The sequence below is a fragment of the Limanda limanda genome, chromosome 20 (assembly GCF_963576545.1).
Source record: "Limanda limanda chromosome 20, fLimLim1.1, whole genome shotgun sequence".
Lineage (NCBI taxonomy): Eukaryota > Metazoa > Chordata > Actinopteri > Pleuronectiformes > Pleuronectidae > Limanda > Limanda limanda.
Window position 1 is genome coordinate 12484294 of NC_083655.1, and position 26422 is coordinate 12510715.

General features: G+C 41.6%; 1 protein-coding gene and 1 long non-coding RNA gene across 2 annotated transcripts in view; one reads left to right on the forward strand and one right to left on the reverse strand.

The window, feature by feature from the left end:
- The window catches only part of cntnap2a (contactin associated protein 2a), a 326430-nt gene extending 300223 nt beyond the window's left edge, over positions 1 to 26207 (reverse strand). The window contains exon 1 of the mRNA XM_061094189.1: positions 26105 to 26207. Within this exon, the coding sequence (XP_060950172.1) occupies positions 26105 to 26207 (103 nt within the window). The remainder of the gene's footprint in view (positions 1 to 26104) is intronic.
- LOC133026914 (uncharacterized) lies at positions 18899 to 21505 on the forward strand. The gene is made up of 5 exons (XR_009683241.1): positions 18899 to 18967; positions 19576 to 19675; positions 20283 to 20435; positions 20628 to 20700; positions 21003 to 21505. It is a non-coding gene; the product is annotated as an uncharacterized LOC133026914 (long non-coding RNA).
- Positions 26208 to 26422: the final 215 nt, after the last annotated feature.

The following is a 26422-nucleotide window of genomic DNA, read 5'->3' on the forward strand; positions in this document are numbered from 1 at the left end:
GTATTAGCTGCTCACTCTTGAGTCATGCTAGTCACACAGTTAAGTTCTCATTAAACACACACATGGGCACTTGCTCTTCACATACACGGTCTTTGCACTACATCCGGTCGGAAGGACCCCATACGTGCGAGCGGCGTATGTGCACCCTGTATTTTACTTTCGGTCCAGCGCAAGCAAGAAAAGGACCTTATTTTCAGTTTGTCATTTGACTTAATTTCTGTTACGGTGGTCGTGCCGATTTGCATTTCTGTTGACATTTAATTTCAGTTGGTCTTGGACCTTATTTTCTTTGGTCATATGACCTTTTTATTTATGTTGTTCCTCGCGACCGTTTTTCTAAGTTTGCATTCACCATGGCTTGAACCGGTCAGGTGACCTTAATAGAAGTTCGCCATGCCCTTTAATTTCTGTTGACGGTGTGCCGAGCCGTTTTAATTTCTGTTACGGTGGTCGTGCCGATTTTCATTTCTGTTGATATTTTATTTCATTTGGTCTTCGACCTTAATTTCATTTTGGTCAAACGACCTTTTATTTAAGTTTGGTCCTTGCTGACCGTTTATTAAGTTCTACATCTTGCACTCACCATGGCTTTAACTCAGTCCAGCGGACCCTCATTTAAGTTTGCCATGCAATTTAATTTCTGTTGACTGTGTGCCGAGCCGTTTTAATTTCTGTTGACGGTGTGCCGAGCCGTTTTAATTTCTGTTACGGTGGTCGTGCCGATTTGCATTTCTGTTGATATTTTATTTCATTTGGTCTTGGACCTTAATTTCATTTTGGTCAAACGACCTTTTATTTAAGTTTGGTCCTTGCTGACCGTTTAAGTTCCACATTTAGACCCTGCACTCACCACGACATTCACTTCCGGTCCAGCGGACCTTTCTTTTTGTAACAAGCAACCTAAATTCCGGTTTCAGTTACTCTACTGAGATATAATTCTGTTAGCATTTTATAATCTAGCCTTGGACCTAACCCTTTGTCTGATAACCTTTAGTTATGTTCTACATTTTAGATCCCATTATATACCTGTGCACATGATCTTTTACGTTGGTCTCCAGACCTTCATCTCATATAATTATCACTCGGGTTGCAGGTGCACTCTACGAGTCATCTCTATATTTCTATTAGATAAATGTTATGATTGTCTGTTTACCAAAGCATGTATTACTTCCCAGAATACTACAACACGAGGTAAGACTCATCATTATCTCACTCCCCTGATCTACCTTCTTCGTCTTATTCTTTTGGGGGTGTTCCTGTTCGATGTCCTGCTCCGCCCTCTTCTAACCCTGACATTTCACAGGGGTCTAAATGCCACAGACGTAAACATTCATATCTTGTGTGTTTACAAAATAAATATTGTAAAGTAAAAACCAAGTCTCTCCTCATTGAAATGAAGCTCAGCGCAAGTTCAGTGAGGAAGACTTAAGCTGCACACGGTCAGCTGATCTACGGAACACCTAACCTGCAAAGTGATCAGCTGATCGTGGGCGTTTCTAAATGCCCAATCAAGTCTGGCGCGGGCTTTTCAGCCAATCATTCAGCACCTGGCAAACTTTAAAAATCCCTTCTGTTCTCTTCCGCAGTCAGGCGTCCTTCAGCGACGCGCATAACCCCTCCTCCACCCCAATCTCCTCCAGTCCCCAGTAGGATATTCATCGACCTCAACCGACTACATGCCTAATCTCACATCATGCTGGCAGAGATCTTGGACCTTGATGACGGATCCCAAGACTGTCAGCGGATCGTGATTACGGCGGCACCCGATCACGGTGGGAGCTGATCGCGGACTAAAAAGGCAACAACCTGCCGACAATATACCTAGTACTCGTGGCATCCATTGCACTTCTGTCCGTCCTGGAAGAGGGATCCCTCGCATGCGGCTCTTCCTGAGGTTTCTACGTTTTTCCTTTAAGAAGGTTTTGTAGTTTTTCCTTACTCTTGTGAGGGTTAAGGGCAGAGGATGTCACAATTGGCGAAGTCCAATAGGACAATTCTCACGGACATGGGCCATCCAAAACTTTTGCTTGACTGATGAACCACCACCAGTGTCTGGACCCCGGGGGGGTGTTCCTGTGCGATGTCCTGCTCCGCCCCCTTCTAACCCTGACATCTCACAGGGGTCTAAATGCCACAGACCGTAAACATTCATATCTTGTGTGTTTACAAAATAAATATTGTAAAGTAAAAACCAAGTCTCTCCTCATTGAAATACTCTTAAGGACGGCCGTGACCCGAGGTATCGCAACACACCTTGGTACTTTCTGATGCTAATGTTGTTTTGAACAAGCTTTATTCCCACTGTAACAACACATAAACTGAGAAGAAATGTGTCATATGGTGTCGGGTGGAATGCAATTACCGATGAAAGCCTCAAGATACCCAAGGATACCTATCGGAAATATAAAGTATTTCTTCTCACATTAGGATTTCCAAACAAACACAACAGCAAGGTCGCGGGTTGGGACGATGTTTAGTGTGCAATGCTTTTTGGATGAATGTACAGTCTCATAATTATCGACCAATTAAGTGCTCAAAAAACGAATTATATAAATGCATTAATAATGAAGGCCTTGTATCGAAATACATTGTTTGCTGTTAATAACTTAAGAGCGTGTTAATTCTGTGTGAAGAGAGGAACCTATTTTGTTGACCCAACTATTAAATTCACACCTAGAAGCCAATGGTTATGAAAGGAACAGTTCAATGGGTTAAATTATTATTAAACGTGAAGTTCTGCTGTGAATTTTTTTAGAAGTTCATGCAACAAAGAAGAGTTGTACTGTGCATCCACACAAAACCTACTTCACCTACACCTCACCCATACACTGTAAAGTACATTGTATAAAGTGTGGGTTTAGCACATTTCATTTATCACCACTCCACAGTGCTCACTGAGACGGCTACTCTTGGGTATTCTCTAAATACGTCTCTGACAAGCGCTCCACAATCAGAAGTGTGCGCGTTGCATTCTGTGGCTCCTGTGATCTGTTCTTTAGCAGCATATGTCTGACAAAATTGTTTTGCTGCTGAATTAAGAGGAGGATTCCCGCAGTGGGCCCAAACACAGCCATAGCGATTAGCAGACGGACTGTTTCTCACAAGTAAAATCTGGCATCATTTGTGTAAGAAACACTGAACATCCCATCAAACACTACAATGGGAAAAAAGTGAAAAAAAACATTTCTCTAGATGCAGGAATTGCAATATTAAGATAGAAGACTAATGTTTTAACACATCCTGGAAGGCTTTTGAAAATGCAATGTTTTTATCATGTGAATTCATCATCTTTCTGTGATTTAGTCCAAAGCACCAAAGAGGTTGAGGATTAAAGAGGCTGCAAAATGTGAAATAAGCAGCAAAATCGTATTCACTCCTATACGTAAAAGAAAAACTCTAAAAATGTACAAACAGTACCTTGATATCTTTTGTGACTGGAAACCAACTGCTGCTCTGCTAATGTATCAATATATAATTGTTATAGCCTACATGGGGTTTCTGCTATGACTATAGCTTCCACTTTCTACCTTAATGACATGTTATTATTAAAATGTTTTTTTTTTTAATAATTATATAAGCTGCAAACGTTTTCATTAACGCTCTTGTGATTTATTCTACAAATGTACACAGTGAAACTATAAAGAAATCTGTCAGTAATGTAACAGCATGTCGGCTATAATTATATTACGCTAGGTTAACAGAATGGAACAGAACAGAAGAAGAGGGCACGAGAGGCAGTATATGGGCAGTGGGTGGTACCTGTTTCTCTCTTTCTCATCATTATGGGATCATAAGGGTGAAATGAACACTTGAACACCCATCAATTTGATATCTAAATATATTTAACATGACTTGTTAGTGTGGCTCAAGTCCCATATGGCAACATTGAGGAGGCATTTTTTTTAATATCTGTTCTGCTGCCACCAGAGGGCAATCCAGATGATTTGGTTTCACTTTTAGGAAGCTGTCATCTTTATCTGCAGTGGATGGTGTGGACATTTAGGGAATAAATAAAACATTAGGTTTTGAGTGAAAGTGAAGGAAGTCCAATCCTTTCCAAAGTGCATGGAACATTTTCTCCATTCTAAAACATGTGCTGTATTTTGCTGAAAGGACTCAACAATGTGTGGAGACTGAATACATTGTCTGAAACAAGTGACAGGGCTAAAAAGGAAAACGTAAGACATTTGACAGCTGCTCACCACAGTCAGCCTAGTAACTTCTGCAAAGATCTACTCCAGGACGTGGGGGTCAATTGTCTTGCTCAAGAGCACTATGAGGGTTGTCACAGACAAAAGGGAGTGTACTTCAAACTATCCTCTTACATACTTTAACAAGTTCCTCTCATGCCATTATATCATCTTGTTCGTGCTGTTTTCCTTTCAAGCCATTCTGGATAAAAGCATCATTGAGGTGCCAATTGACATGTCGCTGCTGTATGAGGCATTCTTATGGATAAGCTGCTGTCAATCATAGACGTCTCAAATGGATATATATATGCATATATTTATATATATGAGAAATTGATATATTCATAAAAATTTATATTTGACTGTCAAGCGGTAAACGGTGGGACAGCAAAGGACAAAGAGGTGGGGAAAGGACAGGAGATAGGAATTGAGAGGCAGGGAGGAAGGTAAATGAGTCAGAGGACATTGGAAAGACATCGGTGGGTACAGGCAGATTCTGTAATTTTTTTAAATTGATGCATGGTTACTCATATCCAGATATCCCACATGAACTAGCATGCGGTGTGAAATCAGGGGGCAACAACAGCAAAGGCATTTACTGTACTAGGCACAGTGGACAGTGACATTCAATAAATCACATTCCTGCAGTAAGCCAACAGTGACGAGGCTGAACCAGCTTTGTTAAACAATGTTTCTGTGTGCTATATTAAACTGCTTATGCAGGTGCATGGACGGAAACATCTGTGTAAAAATAGAGTAAAAGAAAAAGAGGAGCCAGCACCCTGCTGAGAGTGCGTATAAATCAAAGTTTACATCACAAAGGACGAGATCAGAAGAGCGTACTTCTGCAATTTGCGTAAAATGCTGACATGGTGCAGATGTGCTCGAGTGAAAGATCGTCAAAACATCACTGGTGTCTTGAAGACAAAAGAGTCAACAGCCATAGCAGCTACGTCTGTACCTTCCATCTACTGTATAGGTTTGCCTGCTAATATTTTCTCATTAGCAAAATACACATGAACACATGGGAGGTATCTGTAAATGATTGGATCAACAGACTGAATGATGGCTTTACATCAAACGTCAGGTAATGGAAGGTTTTACAAATCGTACTTTGGGATCCATAGATTCCTCTACGAAAACTTAATGGTATTACACCACTCACCAAAATCAAAGGGATGCATCCTCTGGGAACCATCAATGTCTTTAGGAAATTGTCATGGCCATCAATCTGAATAAATAATAATTTGATCTAATACAATTATCAGGTTGTTTTGATTGCATGAATAAGGTGAAAAGTGTGTTCATCAGTATGCCACCACTATAATTTCACTTCTACCATAGATAGATAGATAGATAGATAGATAGATAGATAGATAGATAGATAGATAGATAGATAGATAGATAGATAGATCCCACCCAATTTCATGCATGTTTAAGACCTTATTAAATAAACCCGTCTGTCCGACTAGTGCAGTCCGATTAATGTTTTCAGGTAAAAACAACAAAATATGACACTGGTATTCTATTTTCAGCACAAATATTATTGGGATACACACACACAGACACACAGACACACAGACACACACACACACACACACACACACACACACAAACACACACACACACACACACACTCCACATTAGGGTGTTTTCACAGGATCACCCATTACCACCTTTTCGAGTGTGCAAGCTGCTAATGGTTTGGGATCCCATTGAGTCCTCGACCTGTCTGTCCATTAGCTGGCTGACACACTCTGCTGACTAAACACAACACTTCCACTGCCCTTCTCCGCAGCACTCCCACCTTCAAGTGGAAGATCAAAAGTGCCCACCCCACTGAGTCTGTGTGTGTGTACCTGCCCCTGTGTTTTTGTGTATGCTTGCTTACAAGCCGACGGACAATGACAGTGAATGACAACTTTTATTCAACGGCAACTATTGGTCTGAAGTAATTTAATGGACTCTTTCATCCACTTCATCTGGCATCATTGAAATCACCTTCATTACAGTTTTTTTGAATTGCTTACACACTAAAATTAAAAGTAGTACACTATTAGCAAAACCTTACACTCAAGAAGCAAAACATCAGCCCATATTTGCACAACTATAAGCACATTGTCAACCTCACACTTGTTGCAAAACTCTACACACAGTGATTTGCAAAACACTAAACACACTTAACATACATTACACACAAAAATCTATCATGAAGTCACGTCCTTGCAATACCAAAGCACTGACTGTCAAATTACCACACCGTCCAACCAATTGGTTCAACACAGTCATCAGGTGTGCAAACACTTGTTTGCTTAATTGTAGACACAACAATCAGGTGTGTAAGCACTATAAAAAGCAGTGGGTGAGTTCATCGTTCTCCAAGCACAATGGAAAGAGTCAGAGAAAGAGTAAGACGAGGAGGAGGAGGAGGAGAACGAGGAGGACGAGGAGAACGAGGACAACGAGGACAACGAGGAGGACGAGGAGGAGGACGAGGAAGAGGGGAACGAGGAGAACGAGGAGGACGAGGAGGAGGACGAGGAGGAGGAGGAAGGGGAGGAAGAGGAAGAGGAAGACAAGAAGGTGCTCAAAGAGGACCGAATCTGACAAATGAGATCCGCGCAACACTGGTTGACCACGTTGTCAACCACAGCCTGGCGCTGAGGGAGGCTGGACTGCGAGTACAGCCAAATCTAAGCCGATATACAGCGGCAAGGGTGATGAGAACATTTCGACTGGAAAATAGGTGTTGTAAAAATATCATCATATCAAAAACATCTGCATGGTTTCAGTCACTGCTTACAGTACTGTATTCTATGCACTATCAGCACTACTGTTACCTTTTTCCTGTGAAATTACTGTACTATTGTATACTGTTTTTTTTTCTACATAGGATTGAGGGTAAGGGACGACAAGGGGGAAGGCCTCCTGTGTTCACAGAACAGCAAGAGAGGGAGATAATAAAAAAAAAATTTTTAACTTACAATACGTAAAGTGACGTTTGGTTACAGTATTATGAATCTCTATGTCAACATTTTGGGCGTGTTGAGAAATAAATGAGTTTCTTCAGTCTGCAACATTGGTCTTGTGTAGTGTTTGGTGAATTTACATTATATTTGTACTTTGTTGATAGTAGCCTACTCTAATCATAGGAAAGTAGAAGTGCTAAAAGTGTTTTAGGTTTATCACAGCAGAGTGTAACTCGTGCAAACAGAGTATAGTAATGTGAAACGTGTGTGTTTCATATAGTAACAAAGTGTGGTTTTTAAAAAGAAGTGTATAGTTTTTACAAGAGTGTTTAATTTTGCAAAGGATCTGTAGTGTTTTGCTAATTGGGTGTGTGGTTGTGCTAATTGTGTGTAGTGTTTTGAAAACACGGGCCCTGTTTTGAAAATCGTGCTTAAGCAATTGAGAAAAACTGTAAGCCGATATACAGTGGCAAGGGTGATGAGAACATTTCGACTGGAAAACAGGTGTTGTAAAAATATCATCATATCAAAAACATCTGCATGGTTTCAGTCACTGCTTACAGTACTGTATTCTATGCACTATCAGCACTTCTGTTGCCTTTTCCTGTGAAATACGTAAAGTCACGTTTGGTTACAGTATTATGAATGTCTATGTCAACATTTTGGGCGTGTTGAGAAATAAATGAGTTTCTTCAGTCTGGAACATTGTTCTTGTGTAGTGTTTGGTGAATTTACATTATATTTGTACTTTGTTGATAGTAGCCTACTCTAATCATAGGGAAGTAGAAGTGCTAAAAGTGTTTTAGGTTTATCACAGCATAGTGTAACTCGTGCTAACAGAGTATAGTAATGTGAAACGTGTGTGTTTCATATAGTAACAAAGTGTGGTTTTTAAAAAGAAGTGTATAGTTTTTACAAGAGTGTTTAATTTTGCAAAGGATCTGTAGTGTTTTGCTAATTGGGTGTGTGGTTGTGCTAATTGTGTTTAGTGTTTTGAAAACACGGGCCCTGTTTTGAAAATCGTGCTTAAGCAATCGAGAAAAACTAAGGTCAGCTAAATGTGGGCACCATTGCATTTACAGAATAAAAGCCAGTTCCATTCTGATACATTCATAATGACTTAAGGTAGAGAAACCTTGTGAATAATGAGTTTTTCTTTACAGAATTTTCTTTTGTATAAAGTTTTCAATGGGAAACAACTTACTTGAGTTGACCTTATACTCACCAATACACAAAACTAAAATCAAATCAACCCAATTCAAGCAAGCTCGTAACCCACAGCAAAGGGGACTAAACTATTCATGAAAGTCGGTTTGTACCAAATTTGGGGAAATTCCCTTAAAGTGTTCCTCAGGCGTTGCGTTCACAAGAATCGTGTTTGGTAAAGACACTTTGACCTTTGACCAGCAAATTCTAATCTATGAGTCCAAGTGAATGTTTGCACCATATTTGAAGGGGCCGAGCAATTTTGAATATGAATAAGTGAATAACCAAAATCATACAATAAATTACTGGTTGCAAAGTTCCCAGTAACCATGACCTGCCACTGACCACCAGGAACATTACTTGGCTACACACCTTGATGCACAGACTCCAGCAACTTCATATTCTGCAATAGAATCATTGTGATTTTATGTCAACACTTTGCACTTTGTCATTCAACGAAGGCCAAAGAGCTCTCACCTCTCCTCTGCTCCCACAGTCAATCAAGAGAACACTTTTCAACCTCCTAAGCAAAAAAATCAAATGTCTATGTGTGGTTGTGCACCTTACCCTAAAAATATATGGGGAAAAAAAGGAATAACGTTTATGGGTCAGTTCACATGCAAGAACACACCCACATGCACACGCTCATTGAAACATTAATTCTCATGAATTAATGAGAATTAATGCAAGTAGGTATCAGCATGCTTACATATTCAAACCGCCACCCAGGCTGCTGAAATACAGGGGCATGGCAGGGTGCTGTCTGGTAAATAAATCTATAAATCAGATTTGATGTTTCCAGTGTGTGTGTGTGTGTTCCTCTCTGCCATGAACTCAGTCAGCATCTCTGTTCGTCCCAGACAGAGATTAAAGGGCTGAAACTGATCTGTGATCAGCCATGATGTAATCCCCTCCACGTTGACCATCGGCATTTCATCTCTAGACAACTCTGATAGATGCCAGCTGACAGGATGAGCATTTATTAAGTCAAAATAGTCATTTAAAAATAATACTTCATGGTAAAAACAAAAATTAATATTACAAATGTCTCTAGCTTTTAATCGCAGTAAAAGCCTAATCACCTTCAGTGATAAATCTAGATTTAGGAACCAATTGTAGAACGCTATCAGATGGTTTCAAAAAAGGCTCAAAAGGAGTTTGTCGATCAGAGATATGGACAGGAGCCTTCACAAGAAGATCAGTGAAGGGTCGGATTACTGTGATGTGGACGCCTCTCTTAGAAAGTGTTAATCCCTGTGGCAAGTTTCGTATCAACTGTACTCTTCGGATGTTTCACCTTCTGATTGTAGAATAAGTGACATTGCAAAACTCCTGTCTGGAGAAGATAAAAAGCATGGATGACCTTTTTTTGTCGCTCCGCAGATCTTATCTTGGTTGAATATCTCAGTTGTACAAAGCAGAATTCCAAAACTTTGGTGTCCTAGCTGTCAGAGGACAAATCTGGGTGGAAAATAACACCTAGATTATTTTTAACAGTTTGAGATAAGACACCCAGGCTAGACTGTTATCGGTGCCAATGTTGGGCCAGGGGGACTAGCTACACATTTACAGTCATTCAAGTGCAGGAAACTGTTACCCCTCCATGTGGTGGACTGCGAGCACGCCGGTGTAGCAGGGGTGGCTCTCTAGTGGTATACTGCACAGGGTCATCTAGCCCTTTTAAGGTTCAACTCTAAAGGTTAAGTCCATTAAAAATAATTCTCGAATATTTCCATTTAGGTCGTCACTTTGTAAATGTGACACATGCTGCGAATTTCAATGGTGATCACTCATTAACGAACAGTTAAATGGGGCTTTAATGAAATTCCAAATTAATCAACCGAGCTGCTAAAGGATTGACCTACCTCAATCCGCTGCTGGCCTGCTGTCTTCAATATTGTCTTTGTGCCCGTTTCAGCAGTTCTGAATTGAGCTCATTGTTAATAAACTCACACAGCATATATTAATTAGAATTTGACCTCCTTCCAGAAAGGTCAGGATTAACGCAAATCATTGCTGGAGAGCATATTAACAGACTTGACTGCATGTGGGGGGCGTCTATAATCCAACAGAGAAACATGACCTGGTAACCAAAAACCTTTTAGGAACTTTGAAAATCTACTCACTCCTTCACAAGCATAGCCTGGTTCCTATTTGGGTTTAATGATCATAGTTGGTCTGAAGCTGTCTAAGCAGCTGTCACACGTTCTTGTAGAAAACTGCAGAGACAATCACTGACTAATCAAACGCAACCAACACAAGAATTCTACTCAGGGAATTGATCTTCCCAAACGTAACCAATTGCTTAAAAAGACAGTAGCAAGAGGAATCCAGGGAAGTTTAGTTTGAATGTCAAAACATGGATTATTGTTACGACACCAAGATTCAAGCCAAAGTGATAATAATGGTGGCATTCGTAGACAGGGAAAGAAAGACAGAGGCATTTCAAGATCACAAACCTCAGACGTATCTCTTTCAAACTTGGATAATAGCCTTCTGCACACATAAATGTTTTGTCATTGTTGTCTTGACTTCATAGACAGCTTGAGTGAAAGTGAAAGCTACATTCCGTGGAGGTGGGTAAAGGGAGATAAAATGGTTATGGATGGGAAAATAAATTGGCGAAAAGTATGAATAGAAGAGCACTGTGCCAAAAGACATAAACAAGGTTGTGTAAGATAGACGGAAAGAAGAAAGAAATGTGTACGGGTAAGGGGCAACCTGGGTGGATTAAACAGTGTGAGGAACAAAAGAGAGAAATCAAGGTAGGCGAGAGATGAGAGATGACGACCAAGAGAGGGATAGGAAGACAAAGGAAGCAGCAGGGAATAAAACACACAGCTACAACAGAGGAAGGTTGAGAGACGGTAGGTGAAAGGAAGGTTTAAAGAAGAAGCGGTGACCCCTGTCTGACTAATCTAAGCTCACACTGTAGCAACACCTTGAACCAGAGCTAACAAAGCACATCCACATCCAGCCTCAACTCTCTATTCTGCCCTTTTCCACTCGTATACACACACAAAGCTATTTTTTTTTTTTATCTCACAAGCAATCACGTCAACACACACGAACACACCCAGCCTCTGCTATACACAGGGAACACAAACTGACACAGGTCTCTCCAGTGTGTCCCGCGGTCACGACTAAAGCTGAAATGTAACGGAGCTGTTGCCGTTTCTGCTCGACGATTGTGGAACCGGTTACGTTCAGAAATCAGGCGGAATCAACCTTTAAATAACTTTCTATAATTTGATATTTACCCTGATTGTATATCGTTGGTATGTGGTTTAATATACGAAAATGTGGTTATTAGAAGCAACTCTCTGCCAGCCACTCACCTCGACCGAGCCACACATGCACTTATTTCTGCGTGTGTGACCCTTTCTCTGACCCTTAACCCATGCACTATGTATGAAGACCGACAACATGACAGTGCCCCAAAATCGCCACTTGGTGGATGTTGGCATAACAGATCATCAAACCCGCCCCACTCCATGGTAGTGGAAGGAAAAGTGTAAGTCAAATATATTTTTCAAAGATAGTTTCTGTAATTTGGGGTTATTTTCTGTTATTTCTTAGTTTTTTTCTTATCATACTGATGCATGTTCAAGTGCAAACAGTGGTTTGAGTTATTTCATGCAACAAAAACGTCTTGATTGACAGCTGAGACTGACTCATTTGGAGTTATACACAGACTCTGGCACCAAACGCACAAGATAGCAGCGTTCATATCTGAGATCTGTTGGCGTAATTTCTGGATTGTGAGAGGAAGTGGAGACGCATCGACCATATTTTTATACAGTCTTTACTTTCAATATCACCACCACATGCCTTAACCAAACCTTTTTCTATACCTTGAATAAAAATTGATTCTGATTTCTAGTTTGCCGTCTGAGTTTCTTTTGCTCTTTATTTTGTCCTGCTCTTTAATTCCACAAATACTTTGGGAGGTAGAAATAAACCAAGTCATATATACAGTCAGAGCCTGTACAAGCATAAACTGTAGTTTCACTTCACACACACACACACACACAGAGACACACACACACGATAGTATGGCTATAGTATTTTTCCTCCAAGAACTCTAAAGACAAAAAAAAGGAGGAATGTTTTTTCAATGGAAGTGGCCCAAAGATTAATTCACTTAATCTTGGCCTGTAAATTGGGTATTCAAGCGGCTTAAGAAACAAATTGAATGCAAAGGCAGAGCGTAATAACAACATTTGTCTTAGTGGTGGCACAATGCCCTTTTCCACTGCATTCTTCCACATGAGCTAGTGGTTAGATTTCCAACATCCAATTTGACAGAGGTGCTGCACCGTCGGGCAAACACACACACACACACTCGGCTGCTCATAAAATTATACGTGCAATTTTTTACAATAATATGTGTGGAGGTAAAAAAAGTGAAAGACACAGATGTAGCGGGACTTAGCATCAGTGAAGCTTTGTGTGTGTGTGTGTGGGGGGGGGGGGGTGGAGGCAGTTGAACAGATGTTGTGCAGTGGTTTTTAATGTGTAATCCCTTGATTCATCATGTTGCCCATCCGGCATGTGCAGCTCAAAGGGTTAATGTGGCAGAATATAGGTTAAACTCACAGACGGAGTCAAGCAAGAGCAACAGTTCAAATTCTGCTCCGACCACGACCTCAATGCATCTCTATGTAATTCAAGAAACAACGCCTTTTCCTGCTCGATCACTCTCAGCTAATGACTTGGTAATGTGTGCTGCTTATTTATACATGAGCAATAACTAATTAGTTAATGTAATTATAGCTCAAAGTCTGATTAAAGCCCTGCACTCCCTGTGTAATGTACTCACTATACATTAAAAATGCATGTATGATTAATTAGTGGTTTCCACTTCCATGTATTCGAAATTCCTTTAGGTAATCTTACATGTCCCGCAAAGACCCAGCGTCTCCCCTGCCGCTGATTTGTGACATCTGTGACAAATCAGAACTTAGATGTCTGTTATCAAGCTTGTAGGGAAGACCGTGGTTTATGTGGAGCAATCTAGAATATCACTCAGCACTGCTCCATCAACAGTCCCCTCAATTTACTACATCAGGATGTTTTATGGATCTGCACCAAACTGCAAAGTGTAATTTTTCATCAAGATCCGTTAAATCTTCCCTGGGAAATTGGTGAAAACATCAAACAAAATGCAGCACTGTTAAAGAAAGAACGGGAAAGAATCTTGCATCCGCACCAACATTTATTGGGTTCTCCTCTAACCCATAAATCTTTCCATCAAGTGTCATGGTAATCCATCCAGTAGTCCTGCTAACTAACTTAAAACAAACACAGATGAAAACATATCCTCCTTGGCGGACGCTACCATGACATTGCTCTGATTATCACGTGACTTTTAGGATTCATTTCACATATTTTGAAAAGCTTGTATAGACTGGAAGTACCACTATTTTAGCTACACTCAGTATAGGGAACACAAAGCATAAAATATTTGACCAAAAAAAAAAGAAATCCTAAAACAAACCACAGATGAGTTCAAACTCAAACCCAGCCATCACGAAAACAAGTCGAAATATGAAGTCAATCAGCAACTGATGAGAGGTCGCGCTGTAAAACAGCTGATGGCACAAAATGTCATGTGTGCCACAGCACTAATACGCCGCTGTAATTAAAACATGCTGTGCATGTTTCAATTAAATCTATAGTTTATTATCAATAGCAATTAAAACAAACAGTGATACATTAGTATTCTACCATGTAACAGAAGGGCCTTGGTGCTGGTATAGATTTCCAGTCATCTGTTGCAACACCTCTCTCCTGAGTTGAAATGTTTGCAAACCGTGACAGAGCCTTGGATTTGGTCCCCGAACACAACTGGCACAAACACACACACACACACACACACACACGTATATGCGTGGGTGGGATGCCGGCGGGGGGTCATGTCCGCATTGTTTGCTCGACACCAAACAAGCCGCTCACACCGATGCCCTCCAGCACTGGAGCATGTACAAGGGATCTAGTACCACCGGAGTCGTGTGTGTGTGTGTGTGTGTTTCTGTGTGTGTGTGTGTGTAAACTTTCTCCCTGCTGCTGACGGAGGTGCAGCTCTTGACACTGGTGTTTTGACACTGAATGAGGGTGGGGGTCAGATTCACTTAGAGTGCACTGCTTTTAGCCGCTCACTCCGCCTTAACCCTGGTGCAGCTCAATCCTGGCCCTCTCCCAGGATCAATCTCAGGCCGCTTGTTACACCCCGTCGATTAGTTCCCTCTCAGTGATTAAACAGGTACAATCAGAGCTAAACGAAGAAGATTCCAACTCCGTTTTCTGCAGTTTTAGGTGGAAAAAATCGCAGCCGTGTCACTCTCTCCCTCTAATTGGCTACGGAGTTTACCCACAGTCACGCACGCACAACGCAGCGGGAGGTTTTTTCTGCACGGACGTGTTCACGACAGCAACAAATCCGCCGCATTATTGAGGCGGAGAGCTGGAGCAGCAGTCAGAGGCAGGAAGTGATGTATTAACTCAGCTGCGTAGATCACGTCGTCAGCTCAAATCACCTCTAACTCTGTTGACATCTTCGTCCGTGTGTTTTCTACGTGTGTAGCATCGCTATTCCACACACCCGCTTGCCACAGCTCGGACTATCCTCCAACTTATGCAACCTCTGGCACTGATTTCAAAAAACATCAGTGATCTTGAATGACGAGGGATCAAAGACAACTCCAGCCATCTGATCGTCTCTCCTCCCGCTGTCTCTCCTCATCATTCTCTCCTGTCTGATAAAATGCGACCTCCTCTTGTGTCCTTCTTTCTTTCTTCCTCCCTCCCTCCCTCCCTCCATCCTGCCAGCCCGCCCCCTCTCCCTTTCTCAGAGACCCTTGTCTAACGAGGAGGACAGATTGTGACAGGTTCTAATGAGAACACATTACACAAGAATAACTCTGAGATCACCCATGTGTGCAGAAACACACACACACACACACACACACACACACACACACACACACACATAGGTGGGTTCTTCGACCTTTGCAAGTTCACGGACATCCTTTACATCCCCATTACAAAAACCTTAACCATCACAATAACCCCAACTGTGAGGTGTTTTTTTTTTTTAAATTAACCTCAGTAATTGTTTTTTGACTTGTTTAATGATTCCTTTTATGGTGGGAGTTAAACTAATCAATAATGGTTTTAATGAGAAACTTTAAAAGTGACTTTTAATATTCATGCGTGCCTGTGCCCCTCATGGCTCTCACACGCTGCGTGTTAGTTAGCTCGAATGTATATCAGGGTAACAAGCACACACACACACAAACGCACAAACTCACACACACACTTACAGCATCTCAGGTACGCATGTATTGAAACCTACAGATGGAGATTTTAACATTTAGTAAAGTCTGCATTATGCATTGATTTAATTTTCAATTAATGCATGTTAAATCAGTAACATTCACTGACCTTGTGTGTGTGTGTGTTTGTGTGTTGCAGAGGAGGACAGATGAGGAAAGAGGGAAAAAAGGCAGTCCTCTGTGCGACATGCATGGTGTGTGTGTGTGTGTGTGTGTGTGTGTGTGTGTGTGTGTGTGGGAGCGTGCACATGCTACGTTACTGCCATCGTTAAGGGAATTACGCTGCATGACTTGTCAGTGTACATTTGTATCACTGTGGCTTCGCTCCCAAGATGAACCATAGATAGCCCCACTGTAGCATTCACTTACAAGAGGAAATTCTCAATTCTTTAAGGTGACTGAAGCTGAAAGTGAATGGGGGGGGGCAGTCTTGGTGGCTATGACAATGCATTTCTTACTATTGGATCTTTTTTACACGTTCAATCAATGAACTTTATCAGAAAATCGGTTAAAAGCCTCTTTGTGCAGTAAAAGTGAGAGTAAATGCATATTTTTACCCCCCGGAGTAAAATTCATATGCGTTTATTATGGGCTGCTGTGACATTATGCGAATCTGATTCCTTGAGCTATTAAATAAAGTGCTTTTAAAATTAGGAATAAGTATTTTCCTCCTAAAAGCACTGTGATGAACTCAAGTTTTGGTCAGGTAAAATATTTATACACTGATGGAGCAAGCTAAATTTAAGAGCTATACGAAACCAAGAGAGGAGAACGCAGTGTGGCTGTGTGTGCGTCTGGCTGCGATCCACGACAATCTGGCTGTTGCACACATAGAAACACGCACGCACAAAGTAGGCGTCGAACTGAGAGTTTGCATGAGCATGCAAACAGATGCATCCCCACTCCCTTGAAAAGTGGCTCGTGGGGACTTTTTTGAACTCAAGCATATTTGCAATCAGGCATGAGAGGAGAGGGGACAGATTGTGAGGGGAGAGATTGGGTGGATGAAAAAAAAAAGAAAAGAATAGAAGAAAGTACCAGGGAGGAGGGAAGTGATTATGGCCAGATGATAAAACCACAGGGGAAAGCCAAGAAGGGATAGAGAGAATAAGAGATACTTAGGCACAAGAGAAAGGGCAGGAGGCTGGAGGTACAAAAACTGAATGAAAGGATGAGAGAAACACGGCAGAGTCAGCGGATGAAAGAGTGGGAATCAATGAACAGAAGCCAGAAAGACAGGCAGGAAGAACGGAGGGAGATTTGCTGAAAAGATGGGAAGTAGAAAGAAGCGATTGTTCAGAAAAAGGCAAGAGGAGGAGAGCGGTATGGACAGAAATGGACCGGGCGGAAGAGAGAAATTGCAGCTCAATTAACATCTAAACCATTTTTTCCTCTCTCTGACTCACTGACTCACATGGATGATAAAACCGCTAATGTGGATACACACACACACACACACACACACACACACACACACACACACACACACACACACACACACACACACACACACACACACACGCCCAAACCACAGGCAGGTGCACACTTCGAGATGCACAAGGGCCAAACATAGCTAGACACACTGAGCTGATCTAATCTGAGCCAAACCAGTCTGCTCCCTCCAGCTACAATCCTATTATAACCACCTCCTAATGTGAGTGTTCACAGACGCACAAACACATTTGGGCAGATATCCTTCCTAGGACATCACCCCACCAAACGTTAAAGGGCTAGTTCACCCAAAAATTAAAATGCACTCATTGTCTACTCACTACAATGCGGTGGGTGAAGTGTTTGAGTCCACAAAACACTGAGCTGTCATCTCAATTCCAGTCTTACCCCTAACCAGGACCTCAGATATGATGTTTTACCTGATAGGTAGGTCCCCATGAGGCTTGTTGCTAATGATGATAAATTGGGACCAAACTCCAAACAGGAATGTAGGACAGACTTTAAATCATAGCCTTCGTCACATATCAAGTATCACAAAGCTGGACAGTTTGCTCTGGATCATACCTTGGAGGCCGACCGTATGAGTCAGAAGTATATTTGATGTGTTGGTGATATGGAAATGGGGAGTTTACTGATGTGTGTTGACCAGTGCATTAGCTTTGGCTCCCCCATTTCATGTGCCCAGTCGAGGACAAGGCAAGGGGAATCATCGAGATGGTTTAACACTCCCCAACCACTTCAACGGGTTTCACCTTATCCTTAACTTAACCCTTACCTTAACCGTTAACCCAGAAATCTGCTTTTCATGGTCGTATACAATAATTTGACCTACGTCTCACCTAAGACCATCTGTGTTGGCGACAGGACGTAACTAGCTTCATTTAGCTTCACACGGCGTTGCCTATAATTAATAACACTGACGCACAGGAAACCCGGTCTTGCCCTGCGTCGCCCTGGAGGTGCAACCAGACTGATGTCTGTGTCAAATGACCTGACATACTTAATGAGATGAGAAAAGGCTAATCTGATTCTATATCAGACAGGCTCTCGGGGCATTCCATTTAGCCACCCACAGTGTCACTGTGACTTAAAGGCACATTCTTCACTTTTCACACGTGTGGGTTGCGAGAAACGTTAAATATTGAAAGCCTCTCCGTCCCCACAGAGAGCGATAACTAGCAGCGGTGAAAAAGCAGGGATGAGGAGTTCAAACAAGGAGGTTAAAGTGTGGCATCAAATTTTTAAAAACAACTTGTGTAGGATTTAAAGTGCACTTCAGTTACAGTGTTATTACAGCTGATATCCCTGTCTGAGATGTTCCGTGTGAAGCGTCCTAATCAAAGAAACATGTTCATTTGCATTGCAGATGGTAAAATGAATGTCCTCATGATTATGAGATATCATGGTGCAGTGGGTGATGAGATACCTCAGCTCAAAAACACTACAAACAAGAGCAGATTTCCATATTAGTGACAACTCATTAGAGCATCTACACTCTTAACCCGGATTTTATTTGAACTAAATTTGTTTAGTGGTCATAACTTATAATGTCTAGTTTCGTGAAAACAGTATGTCATTACTTAATCAAATGAGTTGTTTGCACTACTCACCTGAAACACACAACGTTACTAATGATGTTAAGCAGAGCTGACTTAGAATGTTGCTTTTCTGTAAGAAAGGGGAGGGGCCTATTTGAATTTCTGCTCGGTGGCATGTTGGGACATGCCTGCAGGGCCCGGTGTGAGGAGTCTGGCTGCTGTTTCTGCTTCACGAGTGATATTCGACGGTGTCAAAGCCTAAACCAAGTGGAACGGTAAATATAATTTTCAGTAGCTTTCCTGGATATGTTACTACAAAAGAAAAACGGTCCAGTGACCATACAAGCTAAAGTTAACTTGTGTCAATGTGATTTTCTGTCGGCTCATAGATAGCTGCCGACCACAAAGCTTCAGCATTCATTTGAAAACCTTTTTTTTTCTTCTTTTGTATTAAGCAGCGTTTATTAATCCTACACCAAGTGGAATGGCGAGTGTTTAATTGAACAATCTGTGGATATCTCTGGGAACAGTGACCTAAAGGCTTTGTGTTAGTGAGGGGCATTATGATTGCACGTGCTTGTGGCTAACGCTAGCTATTTTCTGTTCATAACCATATCTATTCAAAATGCGTTTATGTTACTGCAACTAAGATGTTAGGCTGACGTTTTTTAATTTTCTCTTTGTTGTGAAAATGCAGTGGAACTGTAAGTACTGTGATTTTATATCTGAGAAAAGGGGTCACCTTTTAGAACATTACAGGTTAAAACATGGGAGCTACACCAGAACTGTAGCATTCCCTTGCTTACACCAATAATGTTTGTGCTAATTGAATTCCATAAATGCTCTTAAGGTATACTTATCTAAGATTCACCCAAATGCACAGGAGGCACACATGTGTGAAACTGCCCAACTGACCTTTCGACTCTGAACCTGCCATAAGCACGATAATGGAACGCTGGCCTGCTCTATTCACAGAAGACCAGGTATGTTCACCCATTATCTTCTCACCACTACGTCGAATGGAGGGGTGGGTGAAGTGTTTGAGTCTACAAAATACTAAAAAGCAACCAAAACCAATACAAGTGAAGTAACTTGTGACCACTTCTTCAGAAGTAATAAAACGGCAGAAAAAACATAACATGCCTCCATTCTGCTTCCATCAGTGGTGTCATCTGAGTGTCACCAAGCCCTGACATTCATATTCGTCTCGAAATGGCATCATTTACACCAAGTTTTTAGCCTAAATGTCCTCTGATATCCTCCTCTGGAGTCTGTTCACCCTAGCACACTCCACACAAGCTCTCACCCTAGGCTGCGCAGTAACATAGCTTCTTCAGGTAGTGGACATTTAGGGCAAAAACTTGGTGTAAATTACGCCGTTTCGAGTTGAATTTGAATTTGACAGTGGGAGTGGGCTTGGTGACACTCAGATGACTCCACACGAGCAGTATGGAGGCATGTTATGTTTTTCTGTTTAATTACATCTGAAGAAGTGGTCACAAGTTACTTCACTTGCATTGTTTTTGTCGGAAAGCTTGTAAAAACTTTAAATGATACATTTTTTTATTAATGTAACTTTGTATTTTTCAGATCTACATGAAGTACAGTAGGATTGTGGGCAAGAACCTCAAAAAATAATTCTTTGAGGGCATCGATCGGCACAGTCCTTGTCTCGTTGAAATATTTTGATGTAAGAGAGGGATCATTGGGCAGCAGTTGACTCAGCTATCACAAGAGACCAAGGTTGGTCCATACCCATCCTGTATTTGCATTGTTTTCACAGCTTATGTAATTTTCCAAAAAAGTTGTACTTTATTAATTGTGGAGTACAATCCAAATTGTGCTTGGTTATTTGGGCACTCCCATACAAACCATTAATTTCCTGTCATTGTATCCACAGTATCTAACTCTTGTTGTCATATTACTCTCCAAAAGACTACAGATCCAACAGATATTCGTACAATGATGCTCAGAGGCCTTCTCCAATGACTTTTTCAAAGCTTGCTTTGTAAGTAACCTCTTTCTTTATCAAAGAGTATATAACATTGTGAATGTGTCATGTTGATCTTTTATCAATTATTTGTTAAAAGGACTCATTATCTACTCGTACCGTAGGGGTGGGTGAAGTATTTGAGCCCAAAAAACTGCTTTTTTTTTGTGATGTGTTTGTTAATTTACTCCTTTAATTATGACCAATTCAGCCCTCCCTCATGTTTCGCAATATCCCATGACTAGGCTACATTGCTAAACGTTACTAATGCTTATTTAATGACAGAGATGTCTTTGTGCTCTTATGTTTGTCTCCTTAAGGACTCAGATGATGATGATTCCTACCAACACATCGACATTAGGATCCTTCTTGTTGAGCAGTCAACAAGAAGATGCTGCATCTCTATCCAGCATCTTTGAAGATAATCATTGAGGAAAAAGTGGTGATGGTTAACATTGAAGACCTGCTGAGGGCTGTTTGTCTTATATTTGGACTTGCATACGCACTTCACCTCAACTACCCCAAGTCGATGAAGCACAGATTCCAGTTCATTCAACAGGTACTTCTATCGTTGGGCCAGAGTGCGCTAAAACCAAGGTTGCAAACACTGAAAAATGTAATGATCTTAAGTGAAGGTCAATGTGGTTTTAGGTCAGTTAATACAAGATGGTTTAAAAAAGGCCATGCACCCACAAAAACTCAAAATCCACAATTTGCTTTGCCCTTTCTACATGACTGTATCTGTAAAAATAATTCTGTGGGTATATTTCTGACTATTTTTCTTACGAACACAAATTAATTTGTTAACACTCGATGTATAACATGTATACATGTATAAAAGTTTTGGTCTCATATGGACAAATCCACAAGCTTGGTGTCTGGCTACACGGGAATAGCACATAACAAAACGTGTTTTGTTTATTTGTATTATGAAAGAGTTTATCTAAGTTTAATGAAAGACAGGAATTTCCAGCCATGTGTGTTCCATGGTACAATATGTGTTGTGGTGTATGCTCAGGACTGAATATTGTGTTCACCAGATTTGAAAATTGACACGGTTTATCTGTCCTTCTCCAGTCAGTTTAAGTTTTAGAGGCTTGTAGCCAGTTTATATGTCCAGTTTTTTATACATACATCAGATATTGTTATATGCTGTGTGTTATAATCCCTCTCCAAACTAATTTTTATTTAGTTTATTCAAGCTATTTGAGTGATTGTCATGGGTGGTTTATTTGCCTTAGTTTCTAACAGTACTACTAGCAACAGTGGAAGAGGCCGATTACGTTTTATTTGTGGTTGTTCTAAAAGGTAGACAAAAGTCAAAAATGTCAACACTGAATCAGTGTTTATTACTTTGTATTATGTAAAAACTGATATAAGTAAAAAAAAAATGAGAGGGGAAAGGAATTTTCAGCCACTTGTATTGTACAGTGCAAGATATAGAGGCGTATGTTTGACTGCATTTTCTACTCAGTTGATTTTATGCAATCTCTTAAACAGTGTTAAATTGTTGTTTCCAGTTTAAATTCACTGATGTATGGGTCATAATGTTTACAAGGATTTAGCAGATATTGTTATACAGTACGTCTGTGTTCCTTCACCAAACAAAGTGTTACAGGCAGTTTTTTTTGTGTCTGTTTATACTTGTCTTAAAAGTATTACTGTTATATAACATTTTAAATGTTTTTTCAAGAATAAAATACATTGGAGCATTTATATGTATTGTTTAATGTCTTACTTTTCATTTGATTTTGTTTAAACAATGCATTTTGCAAACTCAAAATATGATTACACTAAACTTAAAGACATCTCTTACATTAACAAATGATTTTAAGTAGAGTTAAATAATGTTGTAGTTGTTATTACTTAAATATGTTAGTTTGTTTAACGTAAAATTATAATTTCAATTCACTTAGACTTTCTAGTAGAATTAATTTATGTTAACTAATGATTTTGAGTTCAGATTACTAATGTAAACTCAAATATGTGGACTAAATCAACTAAGGTTTTTATGTTAATACAACTTAACTTGTTTAGTTTTTACCTTATGTAAAAACTTAAACGGTTTAAGGCAACGGGTTTCCTCACCTTTTTCAAGTAATGTCAACTTATTCGGGTTAAGAGTGTAGCTGAGGAGCAACAAGGACTGAGACCTCCATTTCCCCCCCTTGTGTGAGCATCTGTGCCCGTGTAGTCACCTTTATGCTCATGAGTTGATGAGTGTTCTTTTATACGCTTTTGTGTGCGTTCATCTGGTTTTGTTGGTGACGCATCGTCCGCAGTTGACACCCCTTTGCTAACCAATTAAACGATGCGGGAATTCAGCATAAAACTGACGCTTCAGGCCGGGTTTGCGTAGGAGAAAATCCTCGGATTACAGCTCAACATACAAATGACTTGTGGAACCATGCATGCATGAATATAAACGTGAACATGCAAATACACGCAAATCATATACAAAAAGAGCATACAGGCTTAAATCTCACTTTACTGCTCTCGCTCTCTCTCCCTCGCTTCTTTACATTGGTGCACACACACCTCAGCATTTTCAGTGCGCACTTGGGAGACTCCACACAGTCGGGGGGGGGGGGGGTCAACCAGTCCATTGACTTTTAGTGTGTGAGTGTGTGTCTGCCCCGGTAGGATGGAAATGTTAATCTTTTTTGGTTCATGCCTCAGACCATTGGTCACAATGACATTGTCTGCTCCCCCGAGTGCTTCACATCTGGTCCCCGCGGAGGGATAAAGGCAGCGCGGCTGGTCCAATTCAATATTCTGTTTGTATCCCTCTCTCTCTCTCTTTCACAAACACACACGCTCGCTTGCAAATCCTCTGCACACTGGGATATTCCTGTTGTGTCCTTTTCTATTATTTTTTGGAAATATAGGTCAGAATGCTATGGATAGAAAACATGAAAAAGAATGAAAGCCTTCATGTATTGGGGGGTGGCTGAGGCTCAAGAGGTAGAGTAGTCTCCCCCACTCCGAGTTCCTAAGTGTCCTTGGGCAAGATACCGAACCCCACATTGCTCCTGACAGCTGGGCCGGCAGTGTGTGACAGATGTGCTCTATCGCTGTATGATCTTCAAATTGTTTTCCCATTGTTCGCTTTCAATTTTGAACCTTGTTACTGTGTTTGAAAGGTGTTCATCATGTGTGAAAGAGAAAGTGATGCACACAGACGCACTGTATAAATGTAAATGGTCTGTATTTATGAAGCGCTTTCTGGTCTCGATGACCACTCAAAGCACTTTTACAGTCATCCCCCCCCCGTTAGACAGTGCATCTACGGGTAGCACTTTGCCCAAGGGCACGTCAGCATGCAGATGGGGAAGACTGGGATCGAACCGTCGACGACCGCTCTACCCCCTTAGCCAAAGCCACCAGAACAAATATGTATGTGAATAGGTGAATGGCAAAACAGCACAGTGAAGCGCTTTGTAGTTGTAGTCAAGACTAGATGGGCTCTCTATATGCATCCCTCTCTCTTTCTTTAAATAAAATATAACACTATATGAATACAGACCATTCACCATGCGTTGCTGAATGTTTTATAAAAAAAGTTGTATATTTGGTATATGCTTCAGATTTGAACAAAATACATTAATCACATACGATTAATTAAATGCATATCCAACACTGCAGTTTACAATGACCTTTTCTTCCATACATTCTTTCCGCCATACAATTATGCAAGGAGCAGATTATTTAGACCCTCCGGCTCCCAACAGGTCTATTGGCTTTAAAATTGCATTCATCCCAAGTCTGTGACTCAGCCTCGTCCAAGCCCCCGGAGGAGCAGTCCTTTAACAAGACACTGAATGTCCCTTTGCTCCAGGGACACCTGAGGTTGACCCCGTCTCAGCGGCCCCATTGAGGGGCTGCTGCAGGACTGATCATTTCCATAAAGGGATCGATACACTTTTATAAATAGTGTCGCCGCTATCGGCTGAGAGGTCGCTGTGGTGAGCCACCGCTTTGAGGAGGGGAAGAAAACGCGCAGCTCATCTCCAGCTCGTCTCCTTGCTCCCCTGTGGGACATGCACCAGCTGAACGCGCACGGGTGTTGTACGCGCACTCACATCGCTGTTTGTCTGTCCTGCGGGATGATTAATGAGGCGCGTCCCCGGACACGTTCATGAAGCTCCGGCGATCACCGGAGGAATCACTCACACCGAAGCCCCCCCCGAGTTTGGCTCAGTTACCGGGTCAGCAGGACCGGAATGACACCAAGTGTGGATGGTATCGACATAAAATATAGATCTTTGTACAAGGTTATTTTAGAGTAATTAAAACCCCTTTAATGCGTAAAACCTAATCTGATAGGTTTAAAAAATACGGGGAAGAAGGAGAACTAAATAAAAAGGCGCACATGGGATAAACCGCTCTGAATCCCTGGGAATATGTCTTTGGCTAAATATTATGGTAGGTTGTAAACATACTCTTGATATTAAAATGACAAGTTGTCACTATTGTAAATTTACAAAGAAAAAAACATAATCCACAGCAGGTTTGAAGGCTTAAGTGCGAGGCTGTAATCGCACAATAAAAAAAATAAAAAAAACTCCATCCTTGGTGTGCTTATCATTTGAGCTCCAGAAGTTGCCTCCAAGTTTTCCAGTCTTTGCTGCAAAATAAAAAAAAGGAAGTTGGCTCAAGGCCCAGATCTGGTAATTGAGGAGGGACTCATCAACATTCAAATTGCATACAGCAACCTGCATCAGGCTGTGCACGCAATAGGCTAAAAGAAATCTGAAATCTTTAATTTGCCTCTGGGTCACTTTACTGTGAAGCTTCCATTACTACAGCACAACTCCCTCCTTAAAACCCGGAGGTTTCAACAAAAATGATGAGGGATGAAAAGCAACGGTGTGAAAACAGAATACAATGTTCTTACATGATGATAATCAATGATTGAAAAGATCCCCAAAGGAGCTGGACACAGAAACAGCAGCATATCTGTGGTGATGGTTTCAAACTTTTCATCTGTCAAATTGACTCTTCGCCCCAGGAATGAAACAGCACAAAAAAAGCAGCAGGAACCAGCAACTGGAACACACAGACACTCCTTCCGGAGGCATGGGAATCCCCTGGATCAACCCATCGGGCATAACAACCCCAACATGAGTGCACGGACCAGAGATCCAGAAGAGTTCCCACATGTGGGTCTAAACTCAGAGGGGGCAGCTAGCTCCCTGCCTCTCCCCATATCTGCCCTTTCCTCCCGGTGCAGCCCGGCTCTGTGAGCTCCAGAGAGCACCAGCTGGCACCGCGCACCGCGGGGATACCTGCAGCCCCGCCGGGTGCACGCACTGCCTCTCGCCTTCGTGAGCACCGCTCTGCTCCGGAGACCGAGCTCGCTCCACACTCCGGGTCCGATCGGCGCTTTTGAAAACAAAAACATGTGATGAAGACAACTTACGGGATGTTGGCAAAGCTCCGCGCACAGGGTTGACAGGGCAGAAAATCCACAAGGCGACCGGCAGTAACAACGCCATTCCCTGGGCAGGACGGGGCCGGGGCATGTTCGCGGGCCGATGAGGACGCAGCAGCACAGCCGGGTGAGGAGACGCCGAGGAGGGGGAGAAAAGAGCTGCGGGGTGGTGGTGGTGGTGGTGGAGGAGGTGGTGGTGGTGGTTGTGCCAGTGGCTCCGTCTGACTCGCTTCGCAGCTGAGGACTGGCAGAGTGGAGACAGGCTGCACACACTCCCCTCCTCTCTCGCTCTCTCTCCCCTGCTCT